Source organism: Leptosomus discolor, chromosome 3 (assembly GCF_034619465.1).
Source record: "Leptosomus discolor isolate bLepDis1 chromosome 3, bLepDis1.hap2, whole genome shotgun sequence".
Taxonomy (NCBI): Eukaryota; Metazoa; Chordata; class Aves; order Leptosomiformes; family Leptosomidae; genus Leptosomus; species Leptosomus discolor.
Genome location: NC_141393.1, coordinates 53,481,688 through 53,502,560, shown reverse-complemented (window position 1 = coordinate 53,502,560; position 20,873 = coordinate 53,481,688). Strand labels below are relative to the sequence as shown.

At 39.2% G+C, this 20,873-nt stretch overlaps 1 protein-coding gene across 2 annotated transcripts; it reads left to right on the top strand.

Annotated features, from left to right (window-relative positions):
- Nucleotides 1–246: 246 nt before the first annotated feature.
- On the top strand, nt 247–20,468 carry STIL (STIL centriolar assembly protein). 2 transcript variants are annotated; one of them, XM_009959913.2, is made up of 16 exons: nt 247–277; nt 1,405–1,513; nt 3,267–3,382; nt 3,491–3,678; nt 4,675–4,922; nt 5,721–5,804; nt 5,929–6,015; nt 7,571–7,718; nt 8,911–9,020; nt 9,855–9,969; nt 10,786–11,832; nt 13,218–13,386; nt 14,130–14,355; nt 16,260–16,452; nt 17,069–17,322; nt 19,203–20,468. In XM_009959913.2, the coding sequence occupies exons 1-16, from the start codon at nt 247–249 to the stop codon at nt 20,029–20,031; spliced, it is 3,954 nt and encodes a 1,317-aa protein (XP_009958215.2). In that variant the 3' UTR covers nt 20,032–20,468. The 2 variants fall into 2 exon arrangements, with proteins under 2 accessions (XP_009958215.2, XP_086318244.1); XM_086462118.1 differs by having other exon boundaries at nt 9,834–9,969.
- Nucleotides 20,469–20,873: the final 405 nt, after the last annotated feature.

The following is a 20,873-nucleotide window of genomic DNA, read 5'->3' as shown; positions in this document are numbered from 1 at the left end:
CCGGCGGCGGGAGCGGGAGTCCAGGCGGTTCCTGGTGCCTCCCTGCGGGGAGCGCGGCAGTAGTTAGGCCTTGGGGAGGGAGTGTCACTGGCCTCTCCTCTCCTCCCTCAGGGGACACTGGCGGGCCCCCTCTGGTGCCCGGCTGAGAGAGGGGCTGTTGCGGATAGGCCCCGCGCCTGGGCGCTGCCCCACGCCGGCGCCCCGCGGCAGGGAGAGAAGGATCGGGCAGAGCCGCGGCCGCCGTGCATGGACCCCATTCTGCCCGGCCTGGATCAGAGGTACCCGCTCCGCGTCGGGGAAACGGCCCTGGGAGGGTCCGCCGTACCCGTCCTCGCGGTGGGGGGTGTGGGGTGTGGCGTGCATCGCCCCCGGCCCGTCGGAGCGCACGCTGGGCCCGATGCCGCTCTGCGAATGTGGCTCTGGTTATAAAGAGCTGTGGGGGTGTGTTTCTGATCCGTGCTTGCCAAAAACAGGTGAAAACAGTGGGGCTTTAAAACAGCTTCCTCTTTTACGAGGCTAAATTTGGGACTTGTTTTGCTGGGCTTTTGGCTTTTAATGGGAATCAGTTCACTGTTCCTGAAAACATGAGAAGTCAGTGAGTTGCTTAGAAGACCGCCTTAAAAGTAGAGACAATTCTTTCCTGGGAGCTTAAGAAAATGCAAAGAAAGCACCTTGGCAAAGTTTCACGCTTCAAATAACTATAAAGGAAGTTCTTGTTTATTTGTTAAAAAGTCTTGAGATATTTGTCAGATGATGTGAACTGTCAGATGTTTTATATTTTACTTAATACACCTGCTTTAGGTAACTCTTAAAAAATGTAATCTTACTGGTGTAAATAAAATTAGGTGATTACATACTAATTTCTTCAGGCCTCTTTGAAGTCTGATTGCAAATTTTGCATGGCATTATTTGAGTTAAGCCAAAGTTTTATTTCAGAAGTCTTCAAAGCTTAAGTGGATTGAATGCTGACTTTAAAAAGTGACTAAAACAGGGCTTTTGGAAGCTGATGTAACATTAAGTTTGCTAAATCAACATTTTCTCTGTGCCATGGGAGTTTCTAATGACTGATAACCTTTTCCTTTCCTACAATATATCCAGAGCAGCTTTTTCTTGAGCTTTATCTGGCAGCTTATATTTTGGCCTACACATCTTCCAAGATTCTGTGAAGGAACTGTCAGGTGGAAAATGACAGTTTTGTGTTGACTGTGTAGTTCATATCCTTGACAACTTCACAGAACAAAGTTTCTGCTTCATTGGCCTGGACTTGAAACAAAAAAAGTACCAAACAGCTTATGTATTATATTTGTTGTTTTCCTTACAGTGTTACTCCTTTGTTCCTTCTCATAAATGATGTTTGAAAGTACTAAGCTTAATTCATTTTCCTTTATCTCTGTGATCTTCCCGGATTTGTTCCCGAAAGGATGGTCCCTTTCAGTTTCCCTCTGTCAAAGCGTGCACTTTGGGACCCAGTCCCTATGGGTGATGTCATTGGCTCACATGTTACCTATTACAGGTATGAATAACCTTTTTTAAGCAGCTAAAGTTAAAATAAATTAAGAATTATAGGATTCAAAGCCTCCTTTTATCTTTTGAGTCTAGTACATGACAAGGCACAAAAGAAAAAGAAACAGCTGGTGTGTTCGTTGTAAGTATACAGCAATTTTCATTGGGAAGATTTGAGAGCTTCCCTCTCTGTGGTATAACACAGTCAAGTGGGTTGGAGGTGCCTCAGTCTAGAGTAACTTACAATTTCTTTCAGTTTTCTTCACATATGGAAAGGTGTAAAAGTAACTGTATATTTGTAGTTTTCTTTAACGTGTTTTTCCTTGACTCTAAGTATTTACAGAGAAAAAAATACTTTTGATAAGGTGGATACAGATAGTGTGCTTCAAATGAAACTTAAAATTAAGCATTTTACTTGCTTCAGTGATCTGGATTAAAATGCCAGCAGTTCTGATGGTTTTTTGTTTAGAATGAATCTAGAGGCAAATGTGAAGTGTTTGTGAATTTCTAGGGCAGGATATTCAAAACCTGATTTGTAAAACAAATGGAGGGTAAAAATTGATCCTTATTACTTAAATGGGTAATTTTTATGTAGATGTTACAAAAACCTTACTGTAGTTATTAGAACAAATGTATGAGCATCCCTGCATATAAGGGTGGACAGCCCTTATATGCAGGTCAGAGGGGCCTCCACTTGAACTTGACACATAACATTCTTTGAGTTAATATTAAAACCTCCAAGTTTTAACAAAGTCTAGAATAAATTACTTTTATTTTTATGGAGGCGCTTCACTTAGTTAATCTTGAGCAGGTAGGATGTAAGCCATCATCACAGTATTCACATAAACCAGTAGCTTTACTTTCAACTTTGGCCTCTTTCCAAGTCAAAATCAGACAAGCTATCTCAAGCTAAAATAATGTTGATGTAGCTACTTCCCTAGATTCCAAACTTAGTACATTTTTTTTAAATTAAATAATGATTTTATAATTATATAATCTTTCTCCATACTTGCATTTCTGTGTCGTTCAGCTCAGTCTGCTGCTGCTTTAAGCATCCACACTAAATATTGTGCTAAAATGAGAGAATACCACATCAAAATTAGTTAAGCAGGTATTCAAAAAATCATGGCCAATGTGTAGAGAAGTTAACTTTCTGCTCCCTGAACTTCTCTCCTGTGTCACCCTCCGATCCTTTTTGGCCTATTCTACTCTTTAAACTTAGGAGATTTTTTAGAGGTTCTGTGTTTCGGTCTTAGTGTTTCTGACTTTTTCCACCTTCTGTTAAAGTAATTCACTTGTGTTCATCCCTAGTTCTTGTGACAATGTTGCCCTTCAGATGAAAACACTTTTCCCTTTCCTTGTTAGTTACTCTCCACAGAAAAGATCTCTCCTCTCTCCTCGCTATTTATTCTCCAAAGGAAAAATTATTTCCCTTCTGATGTTTGTTTGCTGGAGTAGTCAAGCCAAAATATTCTTGTTGAGATGATTGTACAGAGCATTCTATGGAGTGCTCCAGTTAAAATATGGCTTTCTTGAGTATGAACAGTTGGGGTGATGCACAGAACAGGAGATAAAATTCCATTGACATTTTATACAACATTGTAAATTCTTACCTTTTCATTATTTAGGGCTTTGGGCTGTTTCTGTATATTTTCTTTTTAAAGCTTAAAAAGAATGTGAAAACTACTGCAATATAATAAATACTTTTAAAGGAAACATTAAAAATAACTGGGGTCTTAAAGTTGCTTATTGTCTCTTTTTAGAAACCCAAAGTTATCTATGATGGAGAAAACATTGCGACTCGCCTATCGCCATGCTAAGCAGAATGCAAAGAAATTATTTTCCTGTTTTTTGCTTGGGACTCTTGCAGTAAATGAAGGTAACTTTAAACATCAGGTAGAGAGACAATATTAGTTGGTTGAGCAAGCTGTTATCAAGGAGCCTGGTTGTTGCTCTTGGACTCTAACTCTATTTATTTATTTTAAAGATGGGGAAGGCATAATGCTAACAATAGACCGCTTTGATCCTGGTCGAGAAGTTGCTGGTGGATCGGGCAAAATTCCAACTGCATCTCTTCCTGGAGACTTTTTGATTCCATGTACAGTTAATGCCTGGGGACCTTCTTCAGATAATATTATAGTGCACAGTGCTGAAGATATCAGCTTGGCTTTCAAGGTAGGCAGTTCTTGGCAACTTTGGGGTCTCTTAACAGTAAACTGCCTTCTGGGCAGGAGACTGGACTATGCACAGGGCTTGATTTCCAACCACCATCAATTTCAAATACAGCAAAGTTGTGGCTGAAGCAAGACTACTTAGTTGGTTGTGTGAAATGAGCTGCTCGAGTGTCACTGAAAAGCGTACCGGAAACTTAAAATCTGTTAGTCTTCACAGGTGTTTAAGGTTTATACAGTCTTTAATCTCGGCCTACAATCTTGCTGTGTGACCAAAGGTTTTCAGCTGGTCTGACCACCAAAACCAGCAAGACAACAGTGATTGTAGCAAACTTACTTAAACAAAAAACCCCAGCTTTTTCTTTCAAATCCCTCATGAATGAGTTGCAGTATTTGCACAATTGTTGATAAAGTACTGCTAGGCAAGTGACTTGCAAGAAAGCATGTGAAGACTATGTAGGTTAGTAGTTACAGCTGGAATGTGTGCTTGTTGCTTCTGTGCTCTGCTCTAGACATATAAGCCAGGAAATTACTTTCCATTCCTGTAAACATTTGCCTGTAGCTGTTGTTGTGTGTATTTTAGAATACAAATAATGCTTACTTTACATCTAAACTTTCTCATGATGATACATCCAGAGGTTAAAATACCAGTTTCTTGAATGCAAGTAAGAAAACTGACAGATTACCTTGAGCCTGCTAGTTGGCTGTTATTTTATTAATTTTTGTACAGTGTAGGAAGTAACCCCAGGTTTTTTAATACATCGTAAAAAATGCTAAGATACGTATAGCTTAATTTCAAGTGTATTTTACATTATTCATCACATTCAGTATAGCCATGAGCTTTGGAGACCTGGGTTAATGGCTTTTTATACAATGTCTATGGCAATAGTAGCAATGATGAATGATTTGAGTTCCTAGTGTAATATAACTTGAATCATGGTAGTCATATGAAGAAAATTTAGTGTATTTAACTTTTTTTTTCTCTTTTCCCTTCTTCTAGGGTCTGCAGCACAGTCTGTGCAGTAAAGAATCCCTGGATCTTTCTAAACTGCTAACTGTTAGAGCTCACATTGTTTTCACAGAAAACTTGGATAATCTACATTTTAATTTTCACTGGGCTTCTATTACCGCAGCAAATATCTTGGAATACACCCCTGTGAAGTCTGTCCCAATTATTCCTACAGCCCTAGCAAGAAATTTGAACAGTCCGATGAATATTGCACAAGTTCAAGGAACTTATAAATGCGGGTGAGTTAAAGGTGGTGCTAAAGCCATCAAAGTTGCCTGGCAATTTGTTGCATTTCCTAAAGCAGATAGGTAGGTGAGATCTCAACCAGTGTGTTGCTTTTAGTAAAAATGACTGGCATAAAAATAACATAACTTCTTGGACTTGGAAAAATGTAAAATGTTATAAACAAGAAACAGGAAATGGGGTGGGGCAAAAATCTTAACTGGTTTGGTAGGAGTTCTTCTTGCCTTTGACATGAGCAGAAGGATCTTCCTACTGGGGCAGGGCGACACACCTCTAGTTAACATAACGAATATAAACAGCATCCAGCTTTTTAAACAATAACAGTGCTTGCTCTGGAATGAAAATCAGATGAATGTGAACCAAAGCTTTTTCTGTTAATCATGCTTGTATTGGGGAATCTTCATTCTGACTGATAACTCGTTTAGTGAAGTGAGCTGAGGATAGATCAGGGAAATAATTTGAAGCAGCTGAATGCCTGTTCATTTGGAGAGAGACTTTGTAAATGCCTCTCTGAAAGTTACTCTTCAAATTTGACATAACTTGCACTTCTGGGTTTCTAGTGAATACCATAGTACTAAGCAAATTTTGTCCTTGATAATTCTTTGATACACAGGGAATTGACGAAAAACTGAGGAGTTGCTGTAAGTGTGGAGGAAGAATGGTTCTGATTTTTTTCTCTGAACTTTTTTTTTTTCTAACAGTATTTTCTGAACTTGTATTTGTGTATTCAACATTTTTTCTGAAAGACTGCCTTCCAAAATACTAAAAAAGCCCCAACTTCTGCTTTCTTTCAGCTACCTTACTATGGACCAAACACGAAAATTGCTTTTGCTGCTTGAGTCTGATCCCAAGGCTTATGCTCTGCCATTAGTTGGAGTGTAAGTGTTTGGCTCTCTTTGTGCAGATTAATACACCTCTTCATTTGAGATGTATATGAGGGATTATGTAGTAGAAACTTGGTAATGGAACTGTGTCTAACTGGATGTTTCTTCTTACTTATAGGTGGCTGAGTGGAGTTACTCATATCTGTAGTCCTCAAGTCTGGGCTGGTTGCTTGCGGTATTTATTCAGTTCTTCAATTCAAGAAAGGCAAGTCACTTTTATTGATAAAACATAAAAGCTACTGGCTGCCTAAAAATGTATTCCACAGAAATGCATGGCAACATGGGCTCTGCTCAAAGATACTTGAGGGAATTCTGTGGTTTATATGTTATAGGAGGTAAGGCTGTTTTAGTTCTGCTTTCTGGTTTTGAATTCTGCCTCCCATATTTTCTATGACTGAGATGTTAGAAAGCTGGGTTGATATCTCAAAGACAGAAGAAGGTAAATATTAATATCATTAAGGTCATTGCATTTTAGTTTAAATAAGAAGCAGCAAGCAGGAAACAGTAGTTTAAACAGAGGTGGGGTTTTGGGTTTGAACTTTTCTTATGGGTGTTTTCTTTGACGTAAGCTTTCTCCCTGGTTACATCTGACCAACATATTGATTTGCAGCTAATGCTGTCTTGTTACAACTTCCTGATAAATAATCTGGTTTTATAGTTTTTGCATTCTGACTTTTTTTTTCATTGTGATGTTAATAGTCCTCATTCTCTACATCTTCCCTTGTAATGTTTGTCAAGTTCTATTTGTATGGAAGCTGGGAGGGAGTTAAGGTATTTATAATTTAGAACTGCTCTTCAGGTAAATGAAACTCTAAAATATGCTGTATACATAAGAATTTCTTCTACTTGACCACACTTGCTTTTAAATTATGAAATAAAACCACATTAGGTGCACAGATGTCTGTAATTACGGGATAGACTTTTTTCCCCTTAACAGTTTAAATATGCCCAAATACAGATAAGAGACCAATTAGATTATTAGATAGGCAAGTTAGATGCTTGACTCATTAACTTTCACTGATTCCATCTTGGAAGTGGATTAGGCAGATTTGATGAACCGTGCAAACTGAATTAACCTCTTCAGACTAACTGCTTAACCCATGCATCAGACATCCTTAACTTTTAAGTGTAATTTTAGAGCTGTGTGGGAATGCTGTTTTCAAGCCCCCACAAACAAGCGTATTGCAAGTGCTATAAAAAGAAAAATCATTCTGAAAGTAGTACTACGTTTTCCTGGTAACGTACATTATTTTCATTATCCTTGATCTTGTGTTAAATGTTGACTGTTGTTACTCACTGTTCTCAACCTGTAGAAAAAACCTTCAATATAATTTTTCTTCCAAAAAAAAAATAATCTGTTTACTAAAGAGCATTTTTGGAATGTTTAGGGCTAAGTGAAACACTAAGTGTCTTTATAATACATCTTCAATGGAATTATTAAAAAAAAAATCACGATAATATATGTTTTCTTCTCTGCTATGATTGAAGTCTTCCAGGAATTCATTTAAAGTACTAAGTGATCCTAAAGGTTTGAACTAGAAAGTAGGCAAATTATTCCCATTTCTCTACTGGGCTTTGATTCTTGCATGTGACATCAGTCATAAGTTGTTCTGCTCTATCTATAGCTCAGTACCACTCAAAATGCAGTCAGTCACCAGTTTGCTGCACTGTGTGATAGTTTGCTCAGTATATTGAGAAACTAAGAGCCGCCTTCCTGTTTCTTAAGGTTTTTTTTAAGATGTGGGGTTTTTCTATTTTAGGGTTTTTTCAGAATCTGGGAGTTTTCTTATTGTGCTTTATTCACTGACACACAAGGAGCCGGAGTTTTATGAGTGTGTTCCATGCAGTGGACAGACTGAACTAGGGTTTCAGATCTTAACTTGCAATGAAACAGTACACCTCTTCAAAGTAAGTTGCTTGATTTCCTACTGCCTGATGCTACTTTTAAAATTTGAATTTTAGTGTAAGTACTTATGAGAGGAGTCACTATAATGTGAACCAAATGGAACTGTAGTGTTTGAAAATGATGTAGCTCTATAAAGCTACCTTTTTACAGTGATTACTGGAAATTCAGTTTGTCTTTCAAATTGAGACATGACCTCCAAAGTCAGCAACTGCTCACTTTTCTAATAGCGTTAAGAATCTGTCTTTCAATGTGTACTGTAGTGTGTTGCACTTGGTTAGTGCTCCCTCTTAGCAGTGACCTTCTGGCTTTATGTGCAGAGATTCTGATTTTCTATAGCATTTGTTAATCTGGTATGCTATGTGCATGCTGGACGCATCTAACAACTGCTATGGGTGATGCACATTGGTGCTTTCTGGCGAGCAAAGCTAGGTCCTTGTGCTTTGCTTGAAGTTGAATGCAAAAGGGAATTCAGTGGTTATTAATCTCCAGATCTCTTGCTGCACTACAGTAACAAAGCAGGAACAATTTTATCTTTGTGCAAAGTAACTCTTTGAAAGAATTTGATGTTATGATGTCTGGGGGTTAATTAATAAGGTTTAAGGAAATTCTAGGAAATCTCAGTTCCTAATGTGTTTTCCTAAGCTTGTACAGAACCTGAGGTTGAATTGCTAATCTGCTCGATAAATGCTCTTATGCAGAGCAGCAGCTAGTGTAATGTGTGTCCTGAGCTGTTTACTTGTTCTCTTTCTAATTAAATTGCCCTGTTTAGGGCTGCCTTCCACCTTTAGCCTAGGTACAGCTTAGCTTTCTGAAGAGGACAAGCCTCTTAAGAGAGGCTCACTTCTGTTGTCTCCAGGACTTGCTGAGCTGTGCTGCTTGAAACAATATAGGAACAGTTGCTGTTTCCTGTAGTGGTGAAGGCTTGTGGAAAAGTATCTAAGCAGTTACAGCGAGGAAGCATCTGCTCATAGCTATAATTAGGCCAACTACTTTACAGAGTAGCAGGGGGAACAGTGTTAAACAGGAAGGGAAGTTGCCTGCCTGCTTGCAATGGTTAAAGAATTGAGAGTAGAGGACAAGCAGCAAATAATAATTAGATATAAAAGTCCTTAAAACTAGTTCTTTGGAACTAGTACCTCAGTGATTAAAAGTTGGAAGTTTCATGCCTCACAAATACAGAAAATTTCATTCCAGAATGTTGAACCTTCAGAAAAAAGCCATATCCAGTTTGAATTGAGTGCAGAAAACCAAAGTGCAGAAACTGAGTTCTTCACCAGAGTGTGCAAGAAACTGCCTATCAGAAGGTAAATCTTTCAGATGTCATTTATACGCAAAAATTAAATATTTAGTGGATGAAGTTTTTTTGACCTCTGCTGTGCCAGGTGTCAGATTAGCTGTGCATACAGTGATCTTCTTGCATTAAAATCTGAATATGTGCTTTTGTTTATTCCTAGAGTTAATATTCTTCAAGTAAGATGGTCAAGCTGACCATATTCCAAGAAAAACTACTCGTAGATCTACTCTTGATACTGGTGGTTGCAATTTATACAGTGAATGTTTGTAAAAAGGCTTCCTTACTGATGGAGCTTAGCTCACTGTATTAAGCTTTCTGTGAGATCTGTCCTTTGAAGCAAATCTCTAATTGAAATCTACTTAAGTTGATAAAATTCCTTTTTCCTTCTGACTTTTCAGAGCTATGAGAGCTGCATAGGTTGAAACTTAGGGATTTTTAAGAACCTGTCTTATCCATCGAATTTTTATCTAGGACTATAAGATGGCCTTTATTTTCCTTTAAACAATGTTACAATCTTTACTGTAGCACTCCCTATCTTTCTGATATAAACCAGTGCTTTGCTGTTACAATGTCACTTAAAAGGTGTGTATGTCTGAGGATGTGGGGAGAGAGGGTTAGTATCTTTTTGCCCAAAAGCAGTGTTGGTATTTTCACTGTTTGATCTTAGAATTGTTTTCTGTGTGAACTCCCCAGTTAACCAGGGAGGAGATGTATAGCAACTGCTTCTTGAAAAAATGATGCAGATATTGCACTGTAGAAAGTGCAGTGAAAAATGTGAAAATTCATGTTACTACTGCCAAATCTGACAAACAAACATTTTTAATTTGATTTATGTTGGTTTTAGTCCTCCCCAAGTCTGTTCACCTAGCAAGTTGTCAGCAAGTGATCATGACTCTGGCGTAGAAGATGAGGATTTATCCCCCAGACCAATTCCAAGTCCTCACCCAGTGAGTCAACAGGTAACTAAGTAAATAATTGTTCTAGGCATCTCAAGTGTGACAGAGCAGCAAAACTCATTGTAAGGGGACTGGAGAGTATAAAGCTTCTGTCTCAAAGCGCAAGCAGGGGAAAACAGAACTGAAAACATGGACAGAGAGTCCCAACTCATGCTCTAGTTAACCTTTTTTCCAGGATTATAGATGCTTTAATTCCTGTATATACTAGGATTTGGGAACAGAGATAGTAGGTTTTGCTTTGGGAATCTTGCTACCATTAAATGGAAGAGCTGTGGTGTCTGAGGCAAAGATAGAGGCAGCAAATCCTTGAGTATTTCTGGGTAAATGAAATAAAGGTCTGCTGGTCTGTGGTTTGTTTTTTTTTTCCTGAAGGGTATACAAATATAATGAAATAGTAGCCCTCATACAGCATAGGTCTAGAAAGATGTGACAGTTGTAGGTTATACAATATGTTCTGTTGCACCTCTCTACTGGGTCTAAGAATAGTAAGAGGGAACATGTAGTCTCATTCTTGAAGGGGAAACATCCATACTTTGAAATGTGCTGCAGGATGACGTGGAGCATTCATTTTGTAGACATGGCTATTATGCAGTATGAAAGCAATTTTGTCTTCTAAGAATGATCCTAGGGATCTTGCTGCTTTTTCTGTATCTGGATTCTCCAATCTTGAGAAAAGTATTCAATGTGGAGTTGGTTCAGAGCTGGTAATGGTCATATATTGGTTTTTAAATTAAAACATTTTCTTTGGTGAAATTCTGCATGTGAGGAGCTGAAAGACAATATTTTAAAATTAGCTTAAACTTGCTTGTGTCCTTTTAGGTCACCAGGATCTTTCCTTCAGTTCCTGAACTGTCACTTGTTTTGGATGGGAGTTTCATAGAATCAGGACAATCATCTAAGCCTCTGGGAACTTCAAATGCTAAAAGTCTACTACATCAGCCTATTAAAAAGAAATGGTGTTTGGGATCTACATATTATCCTACCCAGCACTCTGAAGGCAAGCAAAACTTTTCTGCTAATATGGGAGATCCCTCTCTGAGGCAACTACCAAACCATTTAAACCAGAAAAGTCCAGCTTCAAGGCCTTCCAGAGGAAAGCAAGTTCTACTACAGCAACAGTTGCACTGTAAGAAAGCTTGCCCTCAATCAAGAAAAGGTTCTGGATCTTCTTCTCCTTCAGCCCTTTGTCATGGGCCTTCCCCAGATACATCTGTGCATCACCCCAGAAAGCCATCAGAAAGGCTTGTGTTAAATCCCGATGGAGCTGCACAGCAGGGAGAGCCTCCAATTAGAAGAACACCAATATCCAGTTCCAAGCAGCTTCCTGCTGTTACGCAGCCAGTCCTCTACAACTCTGCTTTTTCACCACAGAGCTGCAGAAGACCACCAGAACTGCAGGTGCCAGTTCAAGTGCCATCTTGCTGTCCAGCCAGTGTGTGCAACTGTCAGCTTTCTGCTTCCACCCAGTATAATCCGATAAACTCATGGCAAGGAATTGGTAAGATGAGCCTCAAACGTGGAGTGGAAATCCAATCAGAGATGGCTCAACAGAATCCGTGTGCAGTGCTCCATCAAAATATCATTTGCCCAAATATTTGCTGCAATCCAGGATATATGAGCAGCCCTATAAGCATGGGATATCATGGGAAAACGGGGAACTGTTCTCTCGACAATAGTTTATCGCCTGGAGTAAGGCCACTTTCCAGCACAAGCACCTCTAGTCAGCAGTTCTGTGCTGCCCACTCATCGTGCCTGCACATGCCTGCTTCTAAAGCAGGATCAGATAATGGCATGATGGGATTATCTCCAGATGCATACCGGGTTCTTACAGAACAAGATAGACAACTCAAATTACTTCAAGCTCAGGTTTGTGGAAATGGCAGCTTTCTCCTCTGCCCTCTTAGTAATTATGCTTTGGTGGTTTCCCTGACGAAGGAATTAAATTGACTGTTGTCTATCATTGTTGGAACAAGAGAGGTTGTCATACCAGGTCCAGTTTGGGAGTGCAGGAGGGTCCTGATTAGCTCTGCTAATCAGTGTCCCTTAAAACAAATGAAAACTATTTGACTCATGATTCAGTTTTGCATTTATTTTTTATCATGTTTCAATAACATGAAGGTTTCCCTTTTAGGAGACTGTTTTATAATGCAAACCAATATGCTTTCTGTATAAATGCTTTCCTATATATATGCTTGTCTAAGTAAAAAAAAAAAAAAAGAAAAAAAAATTACTGCATGGGCTTTGGAATTATTTTAAGTGTACAGGTGAAGCACGGAATGTTCTCATGTATTGCTTTGCCCACCTTCAAGCCTGCAGCTTCCTGGGCTATTGATGCTGTTGCTTAGAAAACTTCAGTTGTCCGTTTGCAGCAGACTGGCAGGATACATCAGGTGTTTGTGGCTGCGCTGGAAAATTTGGCTTTGCTGGTCGCCCTAAGTTCTGTTTTGGTACCAGGTTGAGTTTCTTCAAAATATCAATCTCTTGTGTTACGCTGCTGGCCCTGTATTTTGCAGGGTGTGATTTAGGGCTGACGAGCCAGAGTTTAAATTTTGCTGCTGGTGATGAATGATGGGAATAGGATGTGATTGCTCACAATACTTACTTTTCCAGCTTAAACTGGAAAATTGCAACTGAAATATGCTTTAGATACAGTTGCTGTTTGTAAAATCAAGCTCTCAAAGCATTGGTTGTGTATGAGGGAGGAAACCCCTTCCTTACTGCGTAAATGTATTCTGATATTTCTTCACTGATATTTCTCTGTGGAGCTGTGAACTAGGTGAAAAAGGTGGATGCAAATAGTACAGTGAAGATTGCCTGGGCAACCTTACTTTTGTAATTTAAGTGCTTAGTTTTGTAATTAATACAAAATTCGTTTAGCATCGTGTAGGGGCAGTTGGCATCTAAATGCTTGGCTGGTAAGTCGGTAATAGGCTTTGTGTGTGAATGAAAGGGACAGAGAATACTTCTGACAAGTGTAGTGCAAATAGGCTTTACTCAAGTTGTCTCGATATAGTTCTGCCAGCACGCTTAAAAGCTCTCCTTTGCTAGCTCTGCCAACATCAAAATTGATGTTTTGATTTATGCCGCATGCACTGCTGAGAACTGGAAAGTTGTCAGGCTTCTGTGGCAATGCAGCCTGCATTTGAATCCCCATCTTAGAGGAGCCTAATTTCATAACTCACTTTTGCCTATTATACTTTATTTTTATTGTACAATTTATAGCATTCTGATAACTGTTATAACTGTCACAGATCCAACGCTTATTGGAAGCACAGGCTGGTCAGGCTTGTTGCTCTGAACCAGCTACCACCAGCCATGCTCTGCCTGAGCAGCTCCAGAAGCAAGGGGAACCTGTTTCTATGGCAACACAGTCCTCACCGGGCTTGCACATGAGAAGTGTCAGCGTGGCTGTGAGCACAGGTAACGCTTATTCTTTAAAAATAGCCTGGCATATCTTTTTCTGGATGTTTCTGTGATTTGTTTGGACATGGAGGGAACGTTTTGAACTTACGCAAACATGCACCTACATACAAAAACCAGCTGAGTTCTCTGGGTGTTGCTTGCAAGTTTAGGCTGGAGCTATTCCTGGCTTTGGGCTTCAATGCCAGTGCTTGCCATCACTGGAAGAATTATTTTTCCAATAGCTTTAGTAAGGTCTTCCGTTTTAAATTGTGCCTTGTTGAAAGAAAAAAAATCCACATCTTTTTTTGAATTAGTACAGTGTTTTGAAAAGTAATAGCTTCTGTCTCATCTGGTGGATATTAAATATATTATTGATGGGTTTTGTAAGTCATGCATTTACATGCATGGAGAGGAAACTCTATTTGCTTTAATTTTAGCAAGTTAGGCATCTGTGTCTGTAAAGTTGCGTATTAATCTATTGGTTCCTGTTGAATCCATGGAAATATTGTGGTTAGTCTGGAAGAAATTTTCAAACTGGCTCAAAGTCAATGCATTAAAATACTTTAGTACAACCACTTATTTTCATCAGGTATGCTTTGGAAACAACTAGGACTCGAATGATATTTTAGCAACTCTTAGATGTTCTAAACCCTAAAAAACCTGAATGTCAGGAAATGATTCCTCTAGCTTTACAAAGCTAAAGGGTCTCAGAAGACAGTACTGACTTTCCTTAAACAGGTAAATCTATAATTCTCTTCTAGGTGCTAGTTTATTTTGGAATACGGCCTCAGAGAAGCAAGATGACTGCGTACCACAGGGGAAAAAAGAGGATGAAGAGATTTCGAAGGAAGACATGAGCATTTCTATTAATGCTGAACAAGATGCAAGTAATACAAGCATTGCTTCTTCTTTAAAGGTGGTTGACATGCCCAGCTTTGTAGAAAGTGTTCATCTTGTGGAAGAAAGAACTAATCAGAACAGTCTCCAGTAAGTAACCAGAAATATCTTGTGTTCACGTAATAAGCTGAACTGCCTTTCCTAAGTTACTACTTTCATAATTATTTTTTTCAGGAATTATAAACAGTCACCTGACTTCAGTTGTTGTGTTCTTTTTTAATTATGCTTCAAATTGTACAGCTCACCAAAACACAGTTGCCTTTAGAGTCTGCATTTATCAGTCATGCACGTTTAGCTAGCCTGCCTATCGGCAGCAGCTGATGGCAAAAGCCTTTAACTTGGGAAAGCATGTACCATGCTGGCAGCATTCCCTTCCTTACCTTAAATCCTGAGGGGGAAAGGGGACACTGCTGTGGTCAGTTGTTTCCCTGTCAGCATTCAGAACTGTTTCAGTTCTGAGGGGCTTAGGATGAGGGGTTTATGACTATAAGACTGTTCCCTAGATTTCCCTGGTTTACACCTAAATACTTTGCATGTAGTGAATGCAGGTACCAACTTCACTGCTGTTAATTTAATTATTTTTAAAGCTCAGATTCTTTATAGTGTAATAATGAATCTCAGACTAATTTGGGAAGCAATTTTAAAAAATACTTTTAATGGTCTGTATGGATGTTGTTTTTACACAGGGAATATCTCAACAATTTAGCCCTTTTTAATGATCTAATATTCTCTAAATAGAAAAAGCCAACAGAGGGGAATACCCTTCCAGTTAAATTAGGTTTCTAAAATAATCATATTGGGAAAGATGATGATAATGAAGCTATAACTTAAATATTCATATTCCTTGATTAAAGTATTATCTGCAACATGTACTGCTACCATGAATGTTACTGATTAAAATCAGTCTTTTAGAGAGGTGCTGTCTTAAGGTTCTCTTCAACTTAGATTCATAAACCTATAAAATAGCTGTATAAGTGTCTTGTAGTAAGAATGCAGAGCACCAGCCAGATTTCTTTGAGAAGGAGGGGAACATTTTTGGGAATGATGAATAATTGCTAGTGTAACAGGAACTGATAACCTACATTGACTATCTAGTATGTCACGTGATTTAAATCTTATCGCTTTCAACACAGGCAATTGATCAGTTGAGTTCTGAAATTCTCTTATCTTACACTTGTCTCCTGAGGAGGAATAGCAACGGGGAGGAGGGCTGCTTAAGGATCTCCTCAGAATGATAGTACTATTGATACGTCTGGTCTCAGAAAGTTTGCCATGCACTCATCAGCTAGCTGAAGGGGATGCTGGGCATTGCTTTGTAACTCATTCTAGAATATTTACCCTTTTTATCTGGAAGCTTCAGGATAGATTATGGTTCCTCTTTCATATCTGCCATTGAGAAATATTTCAACTAGGTGTTTGTTCTCAGTCTGTGATACTCAGTGTGAATTGTATATATGTGTATTTTTAACAGTGTCTTTGAGAAGTTTTTAAACTACCACTGGAATCTCGTTATCAGTTACTCACCTTGGTAAAGATGGCTATTTGAATAAGTCATGTTTCAGTACGCATAGAAGATACTTACTCCTACAGGCTCTTAAGTGTCCATAAAAATGCTGAAAATATAAGACAAACTCCAAATTGTTAGTAACTTTAACTTCGTCTGCTTTAAGGTTAAGTCATACAGTGTCATTGAGTTTTGACTAGTCCAGAGAATCCATTGCGATTTTCAAATCATCTTTTGAAAAATTAGTCAGCCTGTTGTAGTTTCACACTGCAGGGTGTATTTCCTCGGTCCTCAAATGACTTTTGACAGAAAGTGACTGCAGAAAGGAGCAAAGCCTCAAGCAGCAGACAAACTGAGGAATGTTAGGATCTGTTTCCAGTACTCGATTTTTCTGTCTTCTGATGTTCACAAAAAAATAAGATGCATGTAGTGATACTTGTGCTTTTTCTGTTTCAAGGAAATATCTAGGTATCTCGGTGTTGTCTTTCAGAAATGGAAATGTTTCCCAAGCACTTGTTCGCAGTTCGTCCTTGGAGGAAAGTGTTAGCGTGTCTTTACAGAAAGAACCAACAGAGGGAGCCAGCAACCATGTGGTGGTAACAAGTGAGCAAAACTCAGAGCCGTCCACCTCGTTGCTGCTTCAGCATCCATCAGAAGATCAGAAGCTTTACCAGGACTTACTGGTAACTCATGTAAATTTAATATTCTGCACTGAACGCAACAGTCAAAACCGCACACTGCTGAAGTTGTGATGTGGTATTGAATGAAAATCGCGTGCGGCTTTCAAGGTCACATGTTATGCTCTACAGAAAAGTTCTAAGTTTGTGGTCCTTCATTTTTTAAGGTTTAAGTGGTTGTTGTGTACTTCACTCTTCCATGCGTACATGGAGTACTGGCTACTGTCTAATAATAATTCTTCAGTTTAAAGGTAATGTCAGTTGATAACTTCCCAGATTAGTGCCCTTTAAAACAGCACAGCATTTTACCTTCAAGTCCCTTAAAGGGCAGATACTTTCATCTTGAAGAGTATCAGTATGCAGTGTGTTTAAATTCAGAACAGACTCTTACAAAACTCTTTAAATGTGAGGTATCCCAGTGTTTGACTACACTGCTGCGAGTTTACGTGATTGCATCTGAACTGAATCCGGATTTGGCTTCCTTGTCAGAACAAGCTGTTAACCCATCTAGATGTATTTTAAGCTGCGTAAGAATAAAACAGGATTTTGATTTTTTTGACAGCTCCTGCATGTCATGATACTTCTGTCCATGTGGTCTCTCTCTTGCTTCATTTTTCTGTAGGGCCAAGTAAACCACCTCTTGAAGTCCTCAGAAGAGCAAGATCGCTTGGCTGTAAAATCAGGGTTTGTTCATGATGATGGTCCTAAGTATCAGGATATTGATGATACAGCAGAAATGGCTTCAGAGACTGACACGGGAGCAGTGGATAAAGAGTGTGTGATTAGTGCTACGCTCAAACAACTGAAAAGTCTTGGAGTGACAATTGACTCCCCTGGCAAAATGAAGAAAAATACACACAAAGTGGAGAATGCCAGGTAAAATACTGGTTGTTTTGAGTAGTAGTTTGTAGATATAACCAAAAATAAAGATTGGCTTAATGAGCAAAGGGAAGGGACTGTGTTCGCTGCCACTGGGGATTTGTTTGGCAGCTTGATCCCCATTTCCTGCAAAGATGAAGCACTGGCTCACGCTATGGGTATTTCAGATAGGTTTAAGAGCTCTGCAAGCAAAACTCAGATTACTTAAGTATGACACAAGTAGCTCTAGCCATTAGAGCATCTGGTGATTCTTAAAGTATTGTGCATGCCGTAGCACACGGTTCCCTAGAATAATAACGAAGCTGCCTGAGTAATTTCAATCCTTTGGGCTATGTCAAAATATTCCAGAGAAACACTGGACATGGAAGGCTGAACATTAAGCAGCTATATATTTTGTCACTGCTTCTTAAGTCTCATCTTGCATTTCACCAGTATAAGTAAAATTGTTATCGTGGCTTTGATATATAATCAGAACTGGTTCTGTCCTAATCGTTTGTTGTTGTGAGTGCTTTGACTTGAAACGGGGAGGCTGCGGTGGCTGGGGAGGGAAGTGGCCTTGATGAAACAGAAGAAGGAGCAGAAGTAATTTCTGAAGAAGGTGTTTGAGGCACAGAATTTACTTATGTAGCTGCTTAGGCATAGGCTGGCTGCCTGGTACAGCTTCACTTTCATCCTTACTGTCTTCTTGACACTAGTATATAACTGTTAGGTAAACTAGAAAATCTAACCATCTCCCAGTTAATCCTCTCTTCAGCTAGGTATCAAAAACTGTTTCCACTCATGTAGTTTCTAAGGTCTTTTCTCTCCTTTTCACTTGAATTTCATCAGGCATTCTTCTGGAATTTCTGGGCTACCTTCCTGGCTGGCCAGTCTGTCAGTGTTCTTTTAATGTCAATAATATGCTAATAAGTGAACCCAGAAGACAAAACTGGAATTCTTGGAGGTTTTTTTCTTCAGATTTGGGGAGCGGGGTGGGATTTTTCCCTTCTGCCACTTTCATGACCGATAAACAACTCTGAGAAAAGGTCTATAGCTCAGTAGAGAAGGAAACAGTGCAACTCCAGAGCATAATTAGTGGTTGCTCATCTGAGACAAGAGTTTACTCTTCCTAAGCAAACTTCAGAATCTGTGCTCAGTGAAATAGGAAGGCTCTTAACTCTCAATTTGAAGAGTCTGGGTTTATGAACTTGGATATGATGCACATACTAAAGGCACTGGTTTATAACCACTACCAGCGTACCAGAGCTTGTCCTTCCAGTCTTCAAACTAAACATCTAGTGTGTACAAGAAATTGGCTTACCAAGCAACAGAACGAATGAATGTTTCCCTCACTGAAGGACACCTTCAAAAACTGGAACCTTTACAGGCTTCTGGAAACAGATATTATGTCAGAGTTTCTGTAAAAAATCCTGGAATTGGCATGCATTTGGAAAGAGGAGACGTTCTTGGTCTCTGTCATTTGGCTTGTATCTTGTATCTAGATATAAATTTTGGGTTGGTGGCAACATCTAGAATCTTAGGATCAGAGACATATAATGTCACATTCAGTGGTAAGAAGAGACCAAGAGCTCACACCTGCTTTAAAAGCAAAACCACCTCTGAAACTTATTCGAGGTGGGTTCTTCATACGAGGGCTGTGGTTAGTATTGAACCAGAAGGGAATATCGTCAGTTCTATAATACAGTGTTGGGATACTCAAAAGCTGCTTTTTAGTGTGTGCAGAACGTATGATCTCTGCACTGAACAGCCTGATCGAGCTGTGGTGTTCAGAAGGAAGGAGAAATCAGTACAGCGTGCAAAATGAAATTATCAGATTATATTGTGAAATGCATACTTTTCTCGTAATGCTAAACTAACTTTTTTATGCTTTATTTCAGCATCTTAGCATGCATAAATCCTGAAGCAGTGGTTCCTGGACTAAATTATATGTCATTTGCCAACGTCAGCATGTGTGGCTTAACTCCTAATGTTGTTGATCTGAGCATGGAAGCAAACGCTATAGCACTCAAGTATCTCAGTGAAAATCAGTTATCTCTGCTTTCTCTGAGTCGCTCGGGCCAAAATCCTCCTGCAGATTTCTCTTTCCAAAACATCTTGCATACAAATATGGACAAAAGCATGGTGGGTCTTAGCTTAATTTCACCAAACAATATGTCTTTTGCAACCAAGAAGTACATGAAGCGATATGGGCTGATACAGGGCAATGACAGTAGCGAAGACGAAGAGGAACTGCAGATTCAAGATGGCGGTTCTGACACTGTCAAAAGCAAAAGCAAGCTGGACAAAAACTGTGCTCCTGTGTCGGATGTCTTCAACCACTGGACTGAATTATCCAGAAGAATGGATGGAAGACTTCCCATCCATCTAAAAAGTCACAGCAGAGAGCTGACTACTAATGTTTCTCCACCAGAAATAAACAGCCCTGTATTAAGAAATATTACAAATGAAACTTTTCCTCCCAGAGCAGATCAAGCAGATGAAAAGTCAGTTCCCATTTTAAAGGATTTAAAATCAAAGCCTATATTGTTACCTGGGAGGGCAGAATTCACTGAACAACCTAGCAGGAAGGATGAAGGAGATATTCAGATCTTCCCTGAAAATCTGCATTCTCCAGCCCTTGAAACATTAAACCAGTCAAACAGCATGAATTCTGTTGGCACCATTCTTGATGTGAAACAACTCAGGCAGTTGCCAAAGTTATTCTGAACATCCGCTGAGATGGCTGGCAGCCGCCATTTCAAATCTGAGAGGGACCTCTGTAAAAGACTACAGGAAACCAAGGATTAAGCTGTCTTTGAAGGGGTCACTCTGTTGTAGCAATGTAAAACTTGCAGAGCTGAGTTTTCAGCCCAAGTCGGGGCAGCCACCTCCAAATGCCTGGTCAAGGCAGTGCTGATCAGCACTGAAGTATGTGTGCACTTTTGTTTACAGTTAGGTGTGATTTTAAAGTATCTAAAAGGTGAATCAACTTGAGCTGAAGATGTGCTCTTAATATACTTTTAACGATGATGCTTATTTAAATGTTCTTCTGTTGACATTTTTGAAACACTGACTTTTATGTGTCTGTGCCAACTGTGAGCCCTCGATACTGTGTGTGGCAGAGCAGGGGTAATGGAGCTAAAGCACTAATTTCTAGAAGTTTGCTGAAGTGGTTGGATTGCTGGGGGGGGGGTTGTGTCTGGTGGGAAGGGATGTGTAACTGCGGCTTTGCTTTGCATAGCATTAATTTGAATTCAGTCGAAATGGCATACGTATTATGAAGACTTGGAAGGAAATTGGAAAAACTAGCACTTTTAAAACTTCTGTGATTTTTTTTTTTTCCTGAATGAATGTTTTCTATTTATTTAAGAAGTACATATTGCTCATAAAGGTCAAAGGTTCCATTAAAAAAAAAAAACAAAACAAAAAAACCAAAAAATCTTCAGTTGTCTGATTTAGCCTTAATTTAAGACACGTGCCACTTCCCAGTCATTGTTTAGCATGGCTAACTGGAAGTGTGAGGATGTCACTGCCTGCTGAACTCTTCAAGACTTCCCATACTGACTGGT